Source organism: Symphalangus syndactylus, chromosome 11 (assembly GCF_028878055.3).
Source record: "Symphalangus syndactylus isolate Jambi chromosome 11, NHGRI_mSymSyn1-v2.1_pri, whole genome shotgun sequence".
NCBI lineage: Eukaryota > Metazoa > Chordata > Mammalia > Primates > Hylobatidae > Symphalangus > Symphalangus syndactylus.
In genome coordinates this window covers 56,081,135-56,103,629 of record NC_072433.2, presented here as the reverse complement: position 1 = coordinate 56,103,629, position 22,495 = coordinate 56,081,135, and the positions used below count along the sequence as shown (strand labels likewise).

The following is a 22,495-nucleotide window of genomic DNA, read 5'->3' as shown; positions in this document are numbered from 1 at the left end:
TGCCGGATGAATTGAACTTAATAAAGCATATTTTTCAATCTTAATGAAAATGAAGGTTAACTTCTGAATCAATATTAGAATAACTTTAATATCTTGCATTTATAGCCAACTTAGAATTTCTTAGGTATGATGTGAAACAATTTTTACATTATTTTGTATCATTTTATCTAACACCTAATACATGGGTGCCTTCTCATTTAAAACGATTCAAACAGTTTAAAAGTAAATTGAGTATAATATGAAAAGCTGTCTATATCTACCCAGCCAAACCATCTCCAGCTTTTACTTTTATTGAACAAGTATACGTTATTTATTTAGTCATCCATTCATTCATTTACTCATTTATTTTTTTTTCAGCTTATTCCTGCTTTCATCTTAATTCCTCTCTTAAACTTTTTGGTATCACATTGGTTCTCCCTGACCTCCACCACTGTAACCTGACTTAAGTTAAATGTTTAATTTATTTTTTCTTTTTCTTTTCTTCTTCTTCTTCTTTTTTTTTTTTTAGGTAGAGAAGATGTCTCACCATGTTGCCCAGGCTGGTCTCAAACTCCTAGGTTCAAGTAATCCTCCCGCTTGGCCTCCCAAAGTGCTAGGATTACAGGTGTGACCCACCACACCTGGCCCATTTAATTTTTATACTATTTTCTAATATATCAATTAGGCTATACATTTAGGCTATACATTTTCCTCTGAATATTGCTTTGTATTTACTCTGCAAATTTTACCGTGTAGTACTATGTAATACTTTCACTGTCATTTATTTATTTATTTATTTATTCTGAGACAGAGTCTCGCTCTGTCGCCCAGGCTGGAGTGCAGTGCAACAGAGTCTCACTCGGCTCACTGCAGCCTCCGTCTCCCAGGCTCAAGTGATTCTCCTGTCTCACCCCACCAAGTAGCTGGGACTACAGGCATGTGTCACCACACCCGGCTAATCTTTTTTTTGTGTGTGTGTATTTTTTGTAGAGACGGAGATTCACCATGTTGGCCAGGCTGCTCTCGAACTCCTGACCTCAGGTGATCCGCCCGCCTTGGCCTCCTAAAGTGTTGGGATTACAGGTGTGAGCCACTATACCTGGCCATTTATTTCTAATTGGCTTATTAATTTAAGGTGTTTTTTTTCCCCTTCTGTATGTTTATTTCTTCATTTAAGACAGGGTCCTGTTCTGTCACCCAGACTGGAATGCAGGGCGTGATCACGGGTCACTGCAGCCTCAACCTTCTGGGGTCAAGTGATGCTCCTGCCTCAACCTTGCAAGCTGCTGGGACTACAGGCATGCGCCACCATGCCTGGCTAGTCTTTTAGTTTTTTCATAGAGACAGGGACTTGCTATGTTGCCCAGACTGGTCTTGAACTCCTGGCCTCGAGCAATCCTCCCACCTCGCCCTCCCAAAGTGCTGTAATTTCGGCACGAGCCACCACGCCCAGCCTCTCTTCTTTATGTAGGAGAGTTTTCCCAAACGTTCTAAGTAAACAGTTTTTTGTTTATCTAGTTTTGTTTTTTTGCTACTGTTTGTATTAGTTTCTAATTTGGCCACATTATGATTAAAAATGGCCTAAAATTAAAGATGGTTTAATTTCTGGGTTTTGAAAGTTACTGAGGTTTTTTGTTTGTGGCCTACCAGATGATTTTTATGAATGCTCTATGATATTCCAAAAGAATAATCATTCTCTTTTTGGTACAATGTTCTCAATATTATCTGTTAAATCACACACAATTAGTTGTAATACTTAACTGGGTGATTCTTAAAGTGTGGTCCCAGACTACCTATATTAGCATCACCTGGGCTGCTTATTAAAGCCATGAATTCTCACACCACACCCATAGGTATAGAACTGGATCTGGAGGAGGCATGGAGTGCTCAGAGCCTGCATTTTTAATAAGCTTCCCTGGAAACTCTCATACTCATTAGTAAACCACCGCTGTAGAGCTTGACTTACTTTTTTTTCTATTTAATCTGGTTGATGTCTGTGAACTTGTCAATTTTCCCCTGCATTTGTTTTTGCCTTATATATTTCAAATATCTGTCATTCTTTGCATATAGAGTCAAAATGTTTTTTGAGAGAGTGTACCTTTTATCCATGTGAATATATCTGCCTCAAAATCTTTGTCCCATTGAAAACACTAAGTGGGCCTTTTCAGCAAAAATTTCAGGGCCGTAAAAACTTCCATAGAAGGAGCAGTGTGGGCATGTGCATGTGTAGGTGAGTCCAGCATCAAGATGAGTGAGAGGGAGCCCTGAGGCTAGAGTGGGGGGCCGCTTTTAGGGCTGCAGCCTGTCCCCAGCTATATTAAGTAAGGGGCAGCAGAGAGGCTCACCTGTCAGCTGAGGCCAGGGGTGCCTGCACGCTTGTGTCTTTCTTTAGCACTGGAAATTTTTCATTTATTATTACTGCTGTTATTATCATTCTCTTTCATTGTTTCTGTTCTGTTCTCCAGAGGTTTTGTTTTTGTTTTTTTATTTTTCTTGAGACAGGGTCTCACTCTGTCACCCAGGTTGGTATGCAGCGGCGTGCCTCCCGGGTTCAAGCAATTCTCCTGCCTCAGCCTCCTGAGTAGCTGGAATTACAGGCATCCACCACCACACCTGGCTAATTTTTTGTATTTTTAGTAGAGACGGGGTTTCACCGTATTGGCCATGCTAGTCTCGAACTCCTGACCTCAAACAATCCGCCCACCTCAGCTTCTCAAAGTACTGGGATTATAGGCATGAGCCACCATGCCCAGCATGCTTCCCCCTTTACTCATTTCTCTCTCCTGCCGCCCTGTGAAGAGGTGCTTTCTGCCATGATTGGAAGTTGTCTGTGGCCTCCCCAGCCGTGGAGAACTTTGAGTCAACTAAACCTCTTTTCTTTATGAATTACCCAGTCTCAGGTATTTCTTCATAGCAGGGTGAGAACAGACTAATATACCATGTCTGTGTTTTTATTTTTATTTTTTTGAGACGGGACACTCTGTCGCCCAGGCTGGAGTGCACTGGTACAATCTCAGCTCCCTGCAACCTCCGCCTCCCAGGTTCAAGCAATTCTTCTGTCTCAACCTCCCAAGTAGCTGGGACTACAGGCGTGCGCCACCACGCCTGGCTAATTTTTGTATTTTTAGTAGAGATGGGGTTTCACCATGTTGGCCAGGCTGGTCTTGAACTGCTGGCCTCAGGTGATCCACCCACCTTGCCCTGGCAAAGTGCTGGGATTACAGGTATGAGCTACTGTGCCCAACTCACCATGTATGTTTTAATCTGCAGTTTCCTCTCCCTTTAGTTCTTTATGGATGTGATCTCTCCCCTCTATCTTTCAGGAATTCCTGAAATTTTCTAGTCAACCAGTGGCATTCCTTGATATTCGGTCTCTATCCTGCTATCCCTATCCAATCTCCTTATGGATTGCTCAGCCAGGGTGATGCTGAGGGGTTTGGCCAGGGGCCCACAAACCAGGAAAGCACTGGGCAGTCTCCCAGGCCCATCTACTTCCTGAGTTCATTTTCTCCTCTATCACTCTCTTCCCCAAGACAAAGATTGTTTTGGTTTTTCTCCAGTGATGCACTTTAGAGGCTGAACTCCAGGGTACTTTATAAATATGCTTAGCTTTGAATTAAAATTCATGAAAAGAAAATCAAAGGTTGAATAGGGGCGGTAAGAAGGTGTCAGAAAACTAAAAATATTGCCCAGGTATTTAAAACACATGTATACTTCAAATTTTCCTAGCCTTAGTTCTATCAAAATTGATGTAGGGGAATGAGTTTTGTTTTGTTTTGTTTTGTTTTGTTTTTTTGACAGAGTCTCACTCTGTCACCCAGGCTGAAGTACAGTGGTGCAGTCTTGACTCACTACAACCTCTGCCTCCCGGGTTCAAGCGATTCTCCTGCCTCGGCCTCCTGAGTAACTGGGATTACAGGTGTCCACCACCACACCCAGTTAATTTTTGTATTTTTAGTAGAGATGGGGTTTCACCATGTTGGCCAGGCTGGTCTCGAACTCCTGACCTCAAGTGACCTCGGCCTGCCAAAGTGTTGGGATTACAGGTTTGAGCCACCATGCCCGGCTGGTCGGGAATGCGATTTTTAAAATATGCAGAGTTAGGACAGGCATGGTGGTTCACGCCTGTAATCCCAGTACTTTGGAATGCCGAGGTAGGAGGATCACTTGAGGCCTGGAGCTCAAGACCAGTTTAGGCAACATAGTGAGACCTTGTCTCTACAAAAAACTTAGAAAATTAGCCAAGTGCAGTGGCACACACCTGTAGTCCCAGCTATTCAGGAAGCTGAGGTAGGAGGATCACTTGAGCCCAGGAGTCAGTGAGCTATGATTGTACCACTGCATTCCAGCCTGGGAAACAAAGCAAGACCCTGTCCCTTAAAAAAATAAATAAATACATACATACATTCATACATACATACATACATACATACATACACACATACTCAGAGTTGACCCTAAAGTAAGGGCACAAGCCACTTTATTATGGACGTGACTGGCAAGTCCTAAGTTTGGGTTTTTGGCGCTCATTACTCTGGTAATCTGTTATGGATTACATAAGAGATGTTGCCAGATTGTAGATTCCGTAAGTCTGTCTTGTTCATCACTCCATCCCTAGCACCTAGCAGTCACACCTGCTTATGGGGGACACGTATATTCAACAAAAAATATTTGTTGCCACGTATGGTGGTTTATGCCTGTAATCCCAGTACTTTTGGAGGCCGAGGCAGGTGGATCGCTTGAGCCCAGCAGTTCGAGATCAGCCTGGGCAACATGGCAAGACCCCATCTCTACAAAACACAAAAATAAGCTGAGCATGATGATGTACACCTGTAGTCCCAGCTAACCAAAAAGTGGGAGAATCTCTTGAACCCAGGAGGTCGAGGTTGCAGTGAGCCATGATCGTGCCACTGCACTCCAGCTTGGGTGACAGAATGAGACCCTGTTTCAAGAAAAAAAAAATGTGTTGAATACATGGATGAATGAGAAAAAAGAACAAATTAATCAACTAACTCTTCAGTGCTGGGTAAAAAGCCTTCATGGTCCAGGCAGATTAATAATATGAATGTGTAAAATGCCTCATATAGTACAAGAGAAGTTAGTGGGAATTATCGCAACTAGCACTGTATGCCAGACTCAAGACATTCAAATCCCAGTTTTACAAAACTGCCAATCAAATGAGAGACACTATTGGAGTTCCGGGGGCAGGGGGTTGGTTGGGGAGGTCTGGCCTTTCTGCCTGATGTCAATGACCTCTACCTCCGAGACTGCTGCTAGCTCTTGAGAACTGTCTTAAAGTTTCCACTGTGGCTTCATGGTCTAAGCATCCAAGCTTCTAATAGGCAGATTCAGTAGCATCTGAGAAATAAAAGATGCCATCATCAAAATTTTAAATTTTCTGTAAAAACTAGAACCCTGTTAAAGCAATCACAAAACACTGATTCTTAGCTGTTAATTTCATTTTGTCCCCTCAGCAGCCTTTTTTTTGTGAGCTAATCAGGGCACATTTTCCCATAGCAAAGGTGGGAGGTTGAAGCTCAGCAACTCACCTGGGGACACAGGGTAAACTGAGTCAGACCCAGAACTTAGACCCAGCTCATTCTCCTTTGTAAGTAGAGTTAGGAGTTTAATGCTTCATCCACTCAAACTTAACACATACATGAACACGTTTAGTGGCCTCAAGGCAGCTTTGTGTCTAAAGCTCTTACGGGCAGATTTATCAATTTTGTGCAAGTCAGTGGACAATCACTGTGCCCCTGACTTTCATCCCTCTCTAGAGACCAGTTGCTTCCAAGTTGGTACCAGGCAGGGAATAAACATGGTCACATGGTTAAGAGTCTGGACTTTGGAGTCTGATATAGTTTGGCTGTGTCCCCACCCAAATCTCATGTTGAATTATAACTCCCACAATTCCCACATGTGGTGGGTGGATCCAGGTGAGAGGTGATTGAATTATAGGGTGAGTCTTTTCTGTGCTGTTCTTGTGATAGTGAATGAGTCTCAGGAGATCTGATGGTTTTTAAAATGGGAGTTTCCCTGCCCAAGCTCTCTCTCTTGCCTACTGCCATCCATGTAAGATGTGACTTGCTCCTCCTTGTCTTCTGCCATGATTGTGAGGCCTCCTCAGCCATGTGGAACTGTAAGTCGACTAAACCTCTTTTTCTTCCCAGTCGTGGGTGCGTCTTTATTAGCAGTGTGAAAACGGACTAATACAGAGTCAGATGGTCATTCCTCCATACCCTGGCTCTGCCATTACTGGCCATGTGACCTTGAACTTGTACTTAAGTCCTCCAAGCCTGTAAGATGAGGAGACCTACTGCACTGGCATGTTAGGAGGTTGAAATGAAATAAGGTGGCTGGGTGTGGTGGTTCATGCCTACAATCCCAGCACTTTGGGAGTCTGAGGCAGGAGGATTGCTTGAGCCCAAGAGTTTGAGACCAGCTTGGGCAAAAGAGTAAGACCTCATCTCTACAAAAAAATTAAAAATTAGCCAGTTGTGGTGATATGCACCTGTAATTCCAGCTGTTCTGGATGCTGAAGTGGGAGGATCGCTTGAACCCAGGAGGTGGAGGTTGCAGTGAGCCAAGGTGGTGTTACTGCACTCCAGCCTGGGTGACAGAGCAAGACCCTGCCTCAAAAAAGAAAAAGAAAAAGAAATGAGATAAGGTGCATAGATAAGTCAACTTAGTGCCTGATAATGTAACAGAAGCTTAGCAATTAGTAGCTATTGTTTTTGATGTTACAGTTACTGATACTATTATTGCAAAAACTTCATGTTTGATGGTCACCTGATGTCACTCTTTTCCTAGTTCAGCAGAGAGAGGAAGCTCAGGCATAGAAGGCATTAATTCACTGACCATCAAACCCCTGCTGCATTTCAGTCAGTGGTTCTTCTAGAAACTACCTTTAAGTCTTTGTATCAGCGTCCGTCCCTCCACCTTCTCCCTGGATCCCCAGTGAGGAGACCCATTTGTGTGCAGTCCCTGTCATCCGATCTCCACCTGTGGTATTGGCAGCCTGGCCTCCATGCAGAGGGCTTTCTGTTGAAAGGGCTTGAACTTAACATTTTAAATACTGAACACTGAAATCAAATATAACAAGGTTTTGAAGCAAAGCTATAAAGTATGTTTTTTCAGAGAAATTTCTGGGTGATGGCTTCAAAGCACCTGGTAGATCCCACAGCATGGTATCTCTTTGAAGTACGGACAGATTGGCTTTCAAAGCGACCAGCCCAAGGTCCTCATCTTTCCAGATGGAAAGGTTTTGAATGGCTTCCTCCAGGGAATGTTGCTCCTTAGTTTGTCTCCCCTCTACCCCTAGGACAGATGGTTTAGATCACGTGAGCATTATAAGGGCCTAGGTTCATCCAGTGTGAACAAACGCATTCGTTTCCTTTGCGAAGAAGCTGCCAGCCACACCGAATCTAGGCTGCTCTTTTATATGTATTTTCTTTGGGGAGAGGGTTTTTTTTTTGTTTTATTTTTTAATTTTTTAACAGTAGAGTTGGGGGTCTCACTTTGTTGCCCAGGCTGGTCTCGAATTCCTGGGCTCAAGCAATCCTCCCGCCTCTGCTTCCCAAAGTGCCGAGATTACAGGCATGAGCCACTGCTCTTGGCCTGTATATATTTTGCAAATACAATCATGGCATTTAAATTTCTATTAATTTAAAAGAAGAAAAAGAAACCAAATTGAAACAGGATGAATTATTGAAATTCAAATTTCTTTATCACAGGAAATATTATTTCTTAAAATAGCCATCAGTTTAATACATTAGGAAATAAGAGGTTAGAGTTTGCCATTTTAAAAAAACTCTAGTTTCCATTTGAGATGCATTTGGGGTTGACTTTCTGGTGTGGAAAATGAGGCCACCCGCATTGCCTGCCCTCTCCTGATTTTTGTTAGCTAAGCTAAGGGCTTAGGTTTATAGCATTGCATTCTGGTCCATCTCCCTAATGTACATAAATGCCTAGTATTTATGCAAACTTTTAAGTGGCTGCGGTGCTTACCATTAGACCTTTGATCACAGCTTATCCATGCCTCTATCTTTATTTTGATTTCCTCTTTCATTGGTCTGGATTTTGTCACCTGGGTGATATTTTCTGAGAAGAGCTCATGAATGCCATCTGTATTCCCTGGGTTTCTGGCTGTTTGAGATGGATGGTGTGTTACTTTCCAGTCTGGACCTCTTGGCTGGATACTTTATTCTCGAGTTAGACAGATGCTCCTCCATTGTCTTCCGGCATCGAGTGCTGCTGTTTGTCATTGGCTTTTGGGAACCAAACGTGTTCCAGGGATAGAGATGATTTTTCCAGGCAGCTGGCTGTCCAGGGTCCTCCACTCCACCATTCCCCTCCACTCCTCTAGGAAATTTATTTATTTGCAAGAAGGAGGGACAAGATTTAAACATAAATGTAAATGTATCATTTTTTTAAATTACAAAACTGGATGCATGCTAATACTAAATAATTTTTTTAAAAACAAAGAAGAAAAAGAAAGTCCTAGAAAGGCTCTCAGAGAGATCATTGTTAATAGTTGGGTGCTGGCCAGGCGTACTGGCTCACACCTGTAATCCAAGCACTTTGGGAGGCCAAGGCAGGTGGATCACCTGAGGTCAAGAGTTCAAGACCAGCCTAGCCAACATGGTGAAACTCCATCTCTACTAAAAATACAAAAAATTACCTAGGCCTGGTGGTGTGTGCCTGTAAGCCCAGCTACTTGGGAGGCTGAGGCAGGAGAATCGCTTGAACCCAGGAGGCAGAGGTTGCAGTGAGCCGAGATCGCACCACTGCACTCCAGCCTGGACAACAGAGCAAGACTCCATCTCAAAGAAAAAAAAGGCAGGTGCCTATTTTTCCAGACTTTTTCTATGCATATATGCATACCTACATGTATAGAAATTAACAATGATTTTAAAAATTGAGTTCGTGTTATATGTACATTTTTCAACATGCTTCTTTTTACTTTAATGTATATATTTTTTTTTTCTTTTTTTTTTTTTGAGGCAGAGTCTCGCTGTGTCACCCAGGTTGGAGTGCAATGGCGCGATCTCGGCTCACTGCAAGCTCCACCTCCCGGGTTCACGCCATTCTCCTGCCTCAGCCTCTCCAAGTAGCTGGGACTACAGGCGCCCGCCACCACGCCCGGCTAATTTTTTGTATTTTTAGTAGAGACGAGGTTTCACCGTGGTCTCGATCTCCTGACCTCGTGATCCGCCCGCCTCGGCCTCCCAAAGTGCTGGGATTACAAGCGTGAGCCACCGCGCCCGGCACTTTAAGGTATATCTTGATATCTGCTCAAAGAAGTGTAAAAGTAAAGCTACCTCGTTCTTTGTAAGAGCTGCCTAGGGCTCGGTGAACACCTGCTCCATTAGTTATTTAATCCGTCTCCCATTGATAACCACGTGGACCATTCTCTATTATAAAGGATGCCTCAACGATCTTTGTGTACTTAGGACTAAAGGATACATTCCTGGAAGGGCTAGGTCAGAGGATATGCATATGATTCATTTCTGGTCAGTCATATCTGTCATCCCTGGCTCCAAAATAGATCTCGAATCCTCCTCCCTGTCCCCACCTCTGCTGCCGCCTTCCTCTTTCACCTGCAACTGCAGCAAAGCTGGTAGCCCTGTTTCCACCCTTGTCCCACCTCCTAAAATCCACTTGGTATCCAAGAGCCATAGAGATCTTTTAAAAGCAGAAATCAGGCCAGGCGCAGTGGTTCGCGCCTGTAATCCCAGCACTTTGGGAGGCTGAGGCGGGTGGATCGCCTGAGGTCAGGAGTTCAAGACCAGCCTGGCCAACATGGTGAAACCCCATCTGTACTAAAAGCCGGGTGTGGTGGCGGGCGCCTGTAATCCCACCTACTTGGGAAGCTGAGGCAGGAGAATCACTTGAACCCGGAAGGCAGAGGTTGCAGTGAGCAGAGATTATGTCACTGCACTGCAGCCTGGGCAACAAGAGCAAAAATCCGTCTCAAAAAAATAAATTAATAAAAAATAAAAGCAGAAATCAGATAACATTGTATCTCTGCCTAGCACCCTTCAGCAGCTTCTCATAGGGCATAGAACAAAATCCACACTCTTCCCTGAGGCCCATAAAGCCCTGTCCCCGATGACTGCTGCCTCCCTCTTGGGAGCACATGCCGTCCAGCCGTTCCTGCCTCCTGGCCTTTGTCTCTGCTCTTCCTACCCCCAGACAGCCTTGTGCCCCAGACACTACCGGGTGGCTCTTCATCACTCAGCCTTCCCTGACCACCATTCATCAGGGCTCACTCAGCCAGTCGCCCTGTCACATCATCCAGACAAGGGCTTTCTTCACAGTCCTGGCCACCTCTGAAATGTCCGTTTATATTTCTCTATGCATTGCCTGCCTGTCTCCTCCCGCCCCACACTGTATGCTCCTATAAGGGCAGAGGTTTGCCATCTTGCTCTGCACTGCTACCTCCCGCCCTTAGCACAGCACCTAAGCACATGAGTATGCATGAAGCCTTAATGAGTGGTGGTTGCCATATTGTCTTCCCCATTAGTTGGGCCATGACAGATGCAAGAGAGTCTGTGTTATGCGTGGATAATCTAGAAGGAGCAAGGAGGCGTGGCGGAGTGCAGAAGTCACAGCTATGCCACTTAATCACTGTGAGAAGTTGGACCAGCATAAAGGCTGGTCACAGTTCATCAAATTTGGGGGTATCTCCACAGTTCAGTCACTCAAAATGTGGGGTTGCAACATAGTGAAGGTCATGAAGAGGCCAGAGGAAGTTGGCTCAGCTGACCATGGGTTCAAGGGTCCTAATGCCCCATCCAAATCCTTCCTGAAACTGGCCATGTTTGGTGGCTGCACTCTGCCTTAGACATCAGTTGGGACAATTTGGGGCCCTAGGACTGAGATTTCCTGGACAGTGACAGCAGTCTCCCAGCTAGGAACATAATCCACAGTGACTGGGCAAGAGTAGGGGCTGCAGAGAGAGGGATGTGCCCATTGTTTTCTCACCCAGCCTTGCGCCCACCCCAGCAGAACAGAACCTAAGTTGACCTTATTTGAGAATTGGGAGTTGGGCCAAGCATAAGAGCCAATAGGCTATCTTGTTTTAACTAAATTCATGTTATCCCAGGGTTTTACTCTACCTATCTGTCTTACAGGGTTTTTCTGAGGATCAAAGGAGAGAAAGGGTTGAAAATGTTTTCTAGAGTACAGAGCATTATTCTACTGTAAAGGATTACTAGTTTTACAGCTGCCGAAATTGCTGTTAAACAGCAGGTCACCTAGGAACTTATGTTGCCCTGGGGAGGAGCAGTGAATCTGTTGCCCCTCCAACTGCCCACCACTGTCAGACTTTGAAGACATAAGCCATGACCTCAGTCTGGTTTGCATGAAGGTTGCGTGAACCAGCTCAATACACTCAATTAGGAGACCTGATGTTATTTTTTTAAACACCAGTGGTGAACCCGCACTTGCTTTCATCGTTTCTCAGCCTTGGCATTTTGGCCGGATCATTCTTTGTTGTGGGGCTGTCCTGGACATTCTGTTATGTTTAGCAGCATCCCTGGTATCCATGTAATACATCCCAATAGGACACCTCTCCCCCAGTTGTGATCAAAAATATCTCAAGTCATTGCCGGATGTCCCCTGGAGTTGGGTGGAGGGACAAAATTATTCCCGGTTCAGACCTCTGCTTTAAAGCAATTCTGCAAGGTAGGGATTTGTTCATCTATTTTTATGGATGTCAAGATGCAAGTCAGAGGAGGTAAGTAACTTGCTAAGGGTCCCATCACCAGTGTCACCTCCAAGGTACATGAGGACACTCTGCATCTGCCCACAGCCACCACCTAGTCATCAATGGAATCTATTCAGTCATTCAGCAGATACTGGTTGAGCACCTACTATGTGCCAACCAGTGTTCTAGTTGCCCAGTAAGTATCATTGGTATCTGGGTGTGGTGGCTCATACCTGTAGTCCCAGCTACACAGGAGGCTGAGGCGGGAGGCTCACTCAAGCCCAGGAGGTTGAGGCTGCAGTGAGCTGTGATCACACCACTGCACTGGGCAACAGAGATAATTAATTAATTGTATTAAATGTGTATCACCAATACTTGGTATCAAGGGATGGAAGGGAGAGAACTCTAAAAAGAGACAGCTGTATTCATTTCCTATTTGCTGCTGTAACAACTTGCTGCAAACTTGGTGGCTTAGTTCTGGAGGTCAGAAATCCAAAATCAGTTTCACTGGTCTAAAATCAAGGCATTGGCGAGACTGCATTCCTTCTGGAGGCTCGAGAGGAAAGCTCATTTCCTTGTCTTTTTCAGACTGTAGAGGCCACCTACATTCCTTGGCATGTGGCCATGTCCTCCTGTTTCAAATCCAGCACTATAGCTCACTCCTCCCTGACCTCTGCTTCCATTCTTACGTATTCTCTATTTGACGTTGATCTTCCTGCTTCTCTCTCATAAGGACCCCTATGATTACATTGGACTCACCTGGATAATCCAGGCTCCTCTCCCTATCTGGAGATTCTTCACCTGATCGTATCTTTAAGGTCCCTTTGCCCTGTAAGGCAGCATCTCCACAGCTCCCAGGGGCTAGGATATGGACATCTTTGGGGGCCATTTATCCAGACTACCGCAGCCCACCCTCTAGCCCCCAAAGATTCACCTCCATCCCACATGCAAAATATATCCATCCCATCCCAAGTTTTCCAAAACTCTCAATCCATTACCGTATCAACTCAAGTCCAGAATATCATCTAAGTCTCATCAGCTCAAAACTCCAAAATCTCATCACCTAAATTGGTTATGGGTAAGACCCTGGTATGACATATCTTGGGGCAACATTTTTCTCATCTATAGATGAGTGAAACTAGAAAACAAGTTATCTGTTCTCAAATACAATGGTGAATCAGGCGTAGGATAACAGTTAACAACATTCTTGTATTGGTCCGTTCTCACACTGCTAATAAAGACATACCTGAGACTGGGTAATTTATGAAGGAAAGAGGTTTAATGGACTCACAGTTCCACGTAGTTGGAGAGGCCTCACAGTCATGGCAGAAGGCAAAGAAGGAGCAAAGTCACAACTTACATGGTGGCAGGCAAGAAAGCTTGTGCAGGGGAACTCTCCTTTATAAAATCATCAGACCTCGTGAGACTATTCACTACCACAAGAACAGTATGGGGAAACTGCCCCATGATTCAGTTATCTCCACCTGGCCCTGCCCTTGACACATGGGGATTATTACAGTTCAAGGTGAGATTTGGGTGGGGACACAGTCAAATCATATCAAAATTCCCATTTAAAAGGAGGGTAAATAAAAGGGAAAAAAGAGGAATCACCAAACCCAAGCAATTTTAAAGCCCAACTGGGCAAACTCTGTTAGCTTTCAAGGCTAATTCTCTGTGGTTCGGGGCTCTGTTCTCTTGGCCCACAGCTCCATCCTTGGAGTCATTCTTCGTTTTTCAGGAAGAGCAGCCTGTGTTTGTAGATGAGCCATTTCATCAGCCAATTTCCTGCCTGTAGAATTTTGGGGAGTCTGACAACCTTTCATTTTGTTCTTTCTTTCTCCCATTCAGTCCAAGCTGGCAGTATTTCTCCTGGTATGACATTCTCAAAAGTCATGTGGGACTCCCATGTATGTCTCTAGGATTTGCTCCATTAGACAAGGGACTCCTCTGCAAATCTTTCCTGGAAAATCCCCTCTCTGTCCTGGCTTCTGCTGAGATGTCTAAGGGGATCCATGAGCCACATGTCTAATCTCCTAAAAGAGCCCTCCATACGACTGAATATTTTGCATCTTTCTGAGGTACAAGAAAAAAGGTTGTCCAGCCACACCTTTAGTTTTCTCTCCATAGCATACTTTTCTGACAGTGAATCTCCTAATTTTAGAATCTTCTGCAATCTGGATAGGCTAAAAATCATCCAAATCGCCAAGTCCTGGTTCCCTTTTCCTTAACAGTTCTTCCCTCAGTCTGTCTCTTTCCTCTCACATTTTACTTTAAGCAGCAGGAGAAAAACAGACTGAATCTTCAGCACTTTGCTTGGAAATCTCCTGAGTTAAATATCCAAGTTCATGTCTTACATGTTCTGCTTTCCACAACACTGTAGGACACAATTCAGCTAAGATTCTACTGCTACATGACAGGATTCCCTGGGCTCCGGTTTTCAGTTATATGTTCATTTCCTGAGTCCTCACCAGTGGTGCCTGTAACATCTATATTTCTATCATCGGTCTGCGTAGGATGATTTCTCTAAGATGGTAAAAGTGTTCTATATGGTGTTTCTCACTTCCTCCTCAGCCCTCAGGAGTTCACAGGTTCCAGGGATTAGGACGTGGACATCTTTGGGGAGCCCTTATTCAGCCTACTGCAATAACTATTAGGTTTATTGGTCAATTATCAAAGCTTTATTGATTGCTTCTCATTTTCTTAGAACTACATTGGATACTATATCGGCTACAAGGGGTAGTATAGCTAGGCTGACCAAACATACTGGTTTGCCCAAACAGTCCCATTTATATATATATGTGTGTGTGTGTGTGTGTGTGTGTGTGTGTGTGTGTATCTCTAGGCTAGAGTGCAGTGGCGATCATAGCTCACTGCAGCCTCAGCTTCCCCAGGCTCAGGTGATCCTCCCACCTCAACCTCCCGAGTAGCTGGGACTACAGGCATGCATCACCATACTCAGCTAATTTTTGTTTATTTTTTGTAGAGACAGGGCCTCACTATGTTGCCCAGGCTGGTCTTGAACTCCTGGTCTCAACCAGTCCTTTTGCCTCAGCCTCCCAAAGTGATGGGATTACAAACATAAGCCACTGTCCCAGCTCCGTTTATACTTTTTGTCTCAGTGTAAATATAGTAGTGCTCGCTTTCTCTCTGAAATATCTTGGTTTGGGTGATTCATGTCCTGGTCACTCTAAGTATAGATCTTAATGCTTAGCCGTAAGGAATCTACAATTTCATGTAGACAAAAGAAACATGAAAAAAATCGTCAAGCAGTTGTAGTTAAGTGCTAAATAGTATGACATTTAGATGCTACTCAACACCCTGCAATATGCAGGACAGCCCCTAACAACTACCTGCCAGACATTTTACCATCTGGAATTTTAGGGTCATTTGGAGGCCTTTGGGAGTTCATATTCAAAGTGTGGTCCCTGGACCAGCAATATCAGGATCACCTTATTAGAAATGTAAATCCTCAGGCCCCATCCCAGACCCACTGAATCAGTGGGTGGGACTCCACAATCTGTTTGAACAAGCCCCAGATTTTAACAAACCATATTGTCTGTTTCTCTCTCCCTCTCCTTCACATGTGCACTCCCCCCCACCCCACCTTCCCCCAGCATCTCCGGGATACAAACACCACAGTTAATATTAACAACACTGCTCTGGCCAGGGAGTTACTCATTTTCCCCTGCCCTTTGTTTGCTCATCTTCAAAGCAGTGACAACACAAGGGTTGAGATAATATTGTTAAATGTTAGTTTGGGGAGAATAGTTCTTTGGTTCAAATGATCTATTTTCAAATAAGTTTTTCTCAAGGCACCATATTTATCTCTCATCTCTCTTCTGGGCTTTTTGCAGGAGCTGAGAAAAAGCCTGGAACTTAGTGTAAATCTACAAAGGAAACAAAAGGATTGTTCCAGTGATGAGTATGACTCTATCGAGGAAGACATACTCTCTGAGCCTGAGCCAGAGGACCCGGCGCTGGTGGGCCATCGCAGAGATGACTGCCCTCCTTCCAGTGGGGACTTGGCACAGAAAGATGTTCCTGGGAAACAGGAGACAGAAGGACGCTCTCCCCCGGGCCCAGACACCCTTGTGGTGCTGGAATTTAACCCAGCTTCCAAAAGTGAGCTCTGTCTTGTGTATCATTTCTTTGCCATTGGTGTCTCTGCATCTAATAGCAGGACTTAAACTTCCAGTGGTCCTTTGAATTCCACTTTGGGTAGAGTGTCTCACAGGCCAGGGAGGTATAGCAGTCAGGTCTCTGTTGATTGCAAGACACAGAGCTTCCCAAAGGCTTCCTCAGGGCCCTGAAATTCCAGATGGTAAATTCCTGGCAGATAGTTGGAGGTGTCTGTTCTGTACATTGTAAGATGTTTTGCAGCATCTACATACCAGTTGGCTAATACAGAGTAGCTTAAGCTAAGGGATTGTTTATTGACTTGAGTAACTGAAAGGTTCTGAGATGTAGCAGGACTCATTTTCTCCCCTCTCCCTCTTCCTCTTCCTTTCCCTCTCTGTCTCCATCTCTCTCCCATCTCCCCTCTTCCCTCTCCCTTTTCCCTTCTGGCCTCTTCCCTCTGTCTTCTCCCATCTCCCTCTCCCTTCTCCCATCTCCCTCTCCCTTCTCCCATCTCCCTCTCCCTCTTGTTCTCCTTCTCCTTCTCTGCTTTCCTGTGTCTTGCCTCCATTCTTAGTAGACTATCCAACATACAAAGGCAGAATTGCCTTTAAATAAGACACTGACTTTGCAACCCCTCAGAAAGTGAATTTTTCTTTCCCAAAAGGTCCCGGCAAAAGTCCCAGACCTGGTTCTGCAACCCACAGGGGGTCACATGCTATCTCAGATTGGATCACTGTGGCTCTGATGGGCCAGGTCCAGCCAATAGGACTAAGGGGTGTGGTTATTACCATCTAGCCACACAATAGTGCGGTAAAGCTCTCATCTCCAAAAGAAACTCAAGGTGAACCTGAGGGAGGGAGGATGCTGGCACGCAGAAACAGCATCCGATGGAGGAGGTTTGTCAAGAAGGATCTTGGAAAGTAGAATGAGCGAAATGATTGTTGAGGGGCAGGGAGGAGAGAGAAGGACTTGGGAGGTAGGGAGAAGCCTACTTGCAACAGTCGTCATCCTCTGTTCCTGAGCTTTGCCTCGGGCTGGCCTGGCCTCTGCCTGCACCTCTGTCTCCTATTCATGTGGACTGTCAAAGCTGGGTGTGCCAAGAGAAGACAATCTTTTCTGAACCATGGTGAACCTAAGGAAAGAGAAATGAGGGGATGTTTGGAAGCAGACAGTATGTCAATTTGCGAGGGTTGCCCTGACAAAGTACCACAGACTGGGTGGCTTAAACAGCAGGAATTTACTGTCTCATAGTTCTGGAGATTGGAAGCCTGAGATCAAGAGTCAGTTTCTTCTGAGGCCTTGTCCTTCTTTGTGGCTTGTAGACAGCCATCTTCTCCCTGTGTCTTCACGTGGTCTTCCCTCTGTGTGTGTCTGTGTCCTAATCTCCTCTTCTTAGGAGAAGTTATATTGGATTAGGGCCCACCCATATGACCTTGTTTTTACTTAATTACCTCTTTAAAGACCTTGTGCCCCAAATACAGTCAGGGGTACTGGCGGCTAGGATTTCAATGTATGAGTTTGGAGGGGGCCGGGCACAATGGCTCATGTCTGTAATCCCAACAGTTTCGGCAGCCAAGGCAGGAGGATCACTTGAGTTCCGGATCAGCCTGGGAAACATGGCAAGACCCCATCTCTACAAAAAAATGTTTTAAAAAATTAGCCAGACGTAGTAGTGCATACCTTTAGTCCTAGCCACTTGGGAGGCTGAGGCAGGAGGATCACTTAAGTCTGGGAAGTTGAAGCTGCAGTGAGCCATGATCGTGTCACTGCACTGCAGCCTGGGTGACAGAGTGAGACCCTCTCAAAAAAAAAAAAAAAAAAAAAAGAGTTTGAAGGGGACACAGTTCTGCTCTGGAAAATCCACACCCACCCAATAATTGACATCTCCAAAGAAGACATTTGTCCATCAGACATGCTCTCACCATGTTTGTTCTCACCCCAGACCCTTGCTTGGGCTGTTCCCTCCGCCCAGATGACCACAGTCCCTTTCCTCTCCACTCAGAACCCTGAAACCTGGCTCTCTGCTTTTCCCTCCAGACTGCACTCAGAAGTTGCTCATTCCACAAAGCCTTCTTCACACTCCCACCACATCCACTTGGGCCAGCCCTCCCCCATGCTCCCATAGCATCATCATGGCGCTGGGTTCACTGGCCCCAGTTGTCTTTCTCTTCACCCACCACACCTCCCCATCCACCAGCCTGTGGGCACTGGCCGGCTCTTACCCTCCACTTCACCAGCATGCAGCACACGCCCAGCACATTGCAGCCCCTCAGGGAACCTTTGTCAAATAAACAAAGGTGTTAGGCGCACCTGCCGGAGCAGCAAGTGGTCAGGGCAGTGTTAATAATGGTCCCACGTGGGACCCACTGGGCCTGCAGACGGCATGGCTGCAGGGGAGATGGGGAGGGAGGGGACGGGGCTCTAAAGAGGTGACTGAGTCTCCACCCTGGAAAAGCAAGGACCTGACAGTCATTCCTGGGTGTGAAGGACCAGGCCACAAAACAGTTGATGCCAGGCACAGTTCGATTGATACTGGGGCATAAAGTGAAAAGAGAGAATTTGAATTTCTTGACATTTTGCATGTTTTGTTGGTTTTTTCTGAGATAAGGTCTTGCCCTGTCACCCAGGCCGAAGTGCAGTGGCACGATCATAACTCACTGCAGCCTCAAATTCCTGGGAGCGATCCTCTTGCCACAGCCTCTAGAGTAGCTGGGACTACAAGCACGTGCCAACACATCTGGCTTTTTTTTTGGAGAGGGGGAACGGAGTCTTGCTCTGTGCCACTGGACTCCAGGCTGGAGTCCAGTGGTACAATCTCAGCTTACTGCAACCTCCACCTTCTGGGTTCAAGCAATTCTCGTGCCTCAGCCTCCCAAGTAGCTGGGATTAGAGGCACCTGCCACCGTGCACAGCTAATTTTTGTATTTTTGGTAGAGACAGAGTTTCACCATGTTGGCCAGGCTGGTCTCAAACTCCTGACTTCAGGTGATCCACCCGTCTTGGCCTCCTAAAGTGCTGGGATTACAGGTGTGAGCCACTGTGCCCAGCCTATTTTTTTCATTTTTTGGTAGAGACAAGGTCTCACTATGTTACCTAGGCTGGTCTTTAACTCCTGGGCTCAAGCAATTCCCCCACCACGGCCTCCCAAAGCACCGGGATTACAGGTGTGAGCCACCACCTGGCTGCCTAGCCAGGAAACATTAAAATTTGAAAACGTGTGCATGTCCTAGAATCTTTTATGTACTTACCAAAATGTGATGCTGGGCACACCGTGGCTCTCAGCAAACTTGTTTCGTCACCTGCATTATTCACATCTCTAATCCCAAACTGCACAGAGTAGTTCCTTAGACATTTGTTGAATGAGTAAGTGAATGAATAATGAACAAATGCCTGAACAGAATGTCCAACTTGGCTTGCGCTCAGTGTCTTACATGAAACAATTGTTTTCCTACAGGTCATAAAAGGGAAAGGAATTTGTCTGCAAAGCGGAAGGACAATGCTGAGGTTTTCATTCCCACCAAACCTGAGCCAAACCTGACTCCCCAATCTCCTGCTGTATTCCCGGACCAAGAGAGGATGTGCTCCAGTAAGAGTTCCAGGGGCCCCTGAGCAGGGGAGCAGGGCTGCGGCTGGGTCACTCTCTGGGGTGCCATGATGGGAGGCCGCACTTCATTACCCTCCTTGCAGAAGGCTAGCTGCCCTTTAGCAAAGGTATTAGTCAGGGGTCTGCAGAGGAACAGAATGAAAAGGATATGGAGGGAGAGTGAGAGAGAGAGCTTAGGATAAGGAATTGGCTCATGCAGTTGTGGAGGAGCGAGTGCTGTAGTTCAGGGGCCACCGTGCAGGAAGAGCCTATGTTGGAGGTGAAGTCCAAGGCAGTTGACTGGAGAAGTCACCCTCACTTGGGTGAGGGCTGGTCTTTTTGTTCGATTCAAGCTGTCACCTGATTGGCCGAGGCCCACTCACATGGTGGAGGGCAATCTGCCTTACTGTCCTGATGAATATGTTAATGTCATCCAAAAATGCTCTTTCAGAAACACTCAGAATAATCTTTGACCAGATATCTTGAGTTCCCTGCGGCCCAGTCAATGCATAAAAGTAACCATGAGAGCGACTTTCTTATTCCACCACCAAGGTGTAGTTATCATTGAAAATTTCTTTTATTTTTGTTTTACTCTTAAGTGAACTTGCTTACTTCAGATGAGTAATAATATGTGCAAATGGTACACAGTTCTGAAGGTACAAAAGAGTTGATGGTGAAAAGAGCAGCTTTTTCTGTGTTCTAATGACATGAGAGGTTACATTTATTCACTACTTAGGATGAGCCAGCCACTACTATAAGCTTTTACTTCTATCATCTCATATAATCCTTATAACTAGCCTTTAAGGTAGGTTCTGCAATTGTCTCCATTTCACAGATGAGGAACTGAGGCACACAGCGGGCAAGTGGCAGCTGAGGCTTTGTAGCAGGGGCTGCCATGTTGGTTTACGTTTCGACAAGATTCCTCTGGCTACCACGTGGAGCCTGGCCTATAGGGAGCTGGGGAGGATGCAAGGTGACCAAGGAAGAGACCAGGTGGTTCAAGATTTAGAGGGTGGGGGCTCAGTCTTGATGTTACCAGGGAATGGATCCAGACAGTAATTGAGCTTGCAAAGGAGCCAGTTGTAAGTATGAGATTAGTTGTGACTTTCTATCCTAAACAACCTAGGGTAAGAACCTGGGCATTGGGGAGCCTACAGTGATGGGGGGCCATGGCTTGTCATGTGGCTGGGTGCCATGGTTTGAATATTTGCCCCCTCCAAGACTCATGTTGAAATTTAATCCCTAATGTGGCAATACTGAGAGGTGGGCCCTTTAAGAGGTGAAGAGGTCATGAAGGCTTGTCCAATGGATTAATGCATTCATGGGTTAATGGATTAAAGGGTTATCATGGGAGTGGGACTGGTGGCTTTATAGGAAGAAGAAGAGAGACCTGAGCTAGCACACTCATCCCCTCACCATGCACTGCCTTGGGACTCTGCAGAGTCCCCACCAGCAAGAAGGCCCTCGTCAGATGCAGTACCCTTGACCTTGGACTTCTCAGCTTCTATAACTATAAGAAATAAATTCCTTTCCTTTTGATATTACCTAGTTTCAGTTATTCTGTTATAAGCAACAGAAAACAGATTAAGGCACTGGGGTAGGATTTGAGTCTGTGTCACTAGCAAAGGAGACTCAGGCAACCCAGGTCCCGGAGCTGGGATCTGTGCGTGCAGAAGCCATGCAGTGCCAAGACCCCTGTCCTAGGTCTCTGATCTGCATCCTGCTTCAGCCTGTAGTGACCAGGAAGAACTGTGGCCAACTGGAGCCTGCATCCCAGTGGCGCCTTCAAAGTACCACAATCAGGGTGGCTTAAACAATGGAAATGTATCATCTCACAGTTCTCGAGGCTGGAAGTCTAAATTCAAGGTGTTGGAGGAGCCAGACTCCAGTAGGGCAGAGCTAGCCCCAGACTGGTTCCTGGGGACTTTTTGGTGGGACGCAGAGTCTGGAAAGAGGCCTGCCTGGGGCCCGAGGAAGGTAGGAGTAGGAGGCAACCCCTGTCGGCATGTCAAGGTTCCTGCAGCCAGTAGTGTCACAGAGTTGTCACATTGTTAAATAGATAAGGGAGAAATGATCTGTAGGGGACAAGAGCCAAATAGAACATGAAAGATGTCAGAAAAGTCTGACGAATTTTGGTTCTGTCAGCTTTGATGAGATGGGAGCTGGGAAAGGGAGAGAGAGGAGAAGGGAGGTATGGGGCAAGATGAAGGCCTGAGTCCACTTTGGGAGCTCCCTCAGCAGGTGGGGAGTGGGGGTGGCAGTCCCAGGTGCCATTGTTCCTTCTGCATCTCCTAGATTGGCCTCACTGACTGCTGTTCAGGTTGATAAGCCTCAGTCTATCCTGCGGGTACCGTCTTCACTATCTGAACCAATCGAAATGGCTTTTCAGAAGTTCTTCCAAAACAAGTTGGTAAAAAAGTATGCCACTGCACGAACCCCCCTAGAACCCCTAGTAGGGCAGGAGTGGCACAGTGGTGGTCGTGTACTTTTCCCAGCATCCTACTGAGCTAACTGGGACTTCCCTCTTTTGTATATGTGCCAAGATTGCTATTTTTTTCATATTCAAGTAACAAAATTAAGAGTCAGTAATTACAAAGCACTGAACTAGCTCCCAAGCTGCGTGTAGGACTACATATGTAATCTTGCATTTAATCATCCACACAGCCCCGTGCAATAGGTACTGCTATTATCAATATTATTGTACAGAGATGGAGGCACAGAGAGGTTAAGGAATCTGTCCAAGATCACACAGCCTGTAAGTGATGGAGCCAGAATTTGAGAACCTGGGCTGCAGAATCTCTGCTCTTAACTACACTGTAAGCCCCTCTTGTGCCAACTGAACTATTATTTGCTTAATTACCCACATTAATTACCATCAGCCTAGTCCTAAGCAGTAACATGCCTGAAAATCAGAGGTTTGAGTCACTTGTTATACTTTTTTCTCATGCTCATCAATATAAATATATTACTATTAGTATTTTAAAAGTTGAACCATGTATCAACTAAAATCATCTGGCATAGTGCATTAGCTTGCTAGGGCAGCCATAACGAAGTACCACGATCAGAGTGGCTTAAGCAATGGAAACGTATCATCTCACAGTTCT

General features: G+C 45.6%; 1 protein-coding gene across 14 annotated transcripts in view; it reads left to right on the top strand.

Annotated features, from left to right (window-relative positions):
* The window catches only part of KATNIP (katanin interacting protein), a 241,234-nt gene that overhangs the window by 113,355 nt on the left and 105,384 nt on the right, over positions 1 to 22,495 (top strand). For 13 of the 14 annotated variants that reach the window (XM_063612788.1, XM_063612791.1, XM_063612790.1 and 10 more), the window contains 2 exons: positions 15,544 to 15,811; positions 19,263 to 19,394. In XM_063612788.1, coding sequence (XP_063468858.1) covers positions 15,544 to 15,811; positions 19,263 to 19,394 — 400 coding nt within the window. The remainder of the gene's footprint in view (positions 1 to 15,543; positions 15,812 to 19,262; positions 19,395 to 22,495) is intronic. The other variant, XM_055297733.2, reaches the window with a different exon arrangement.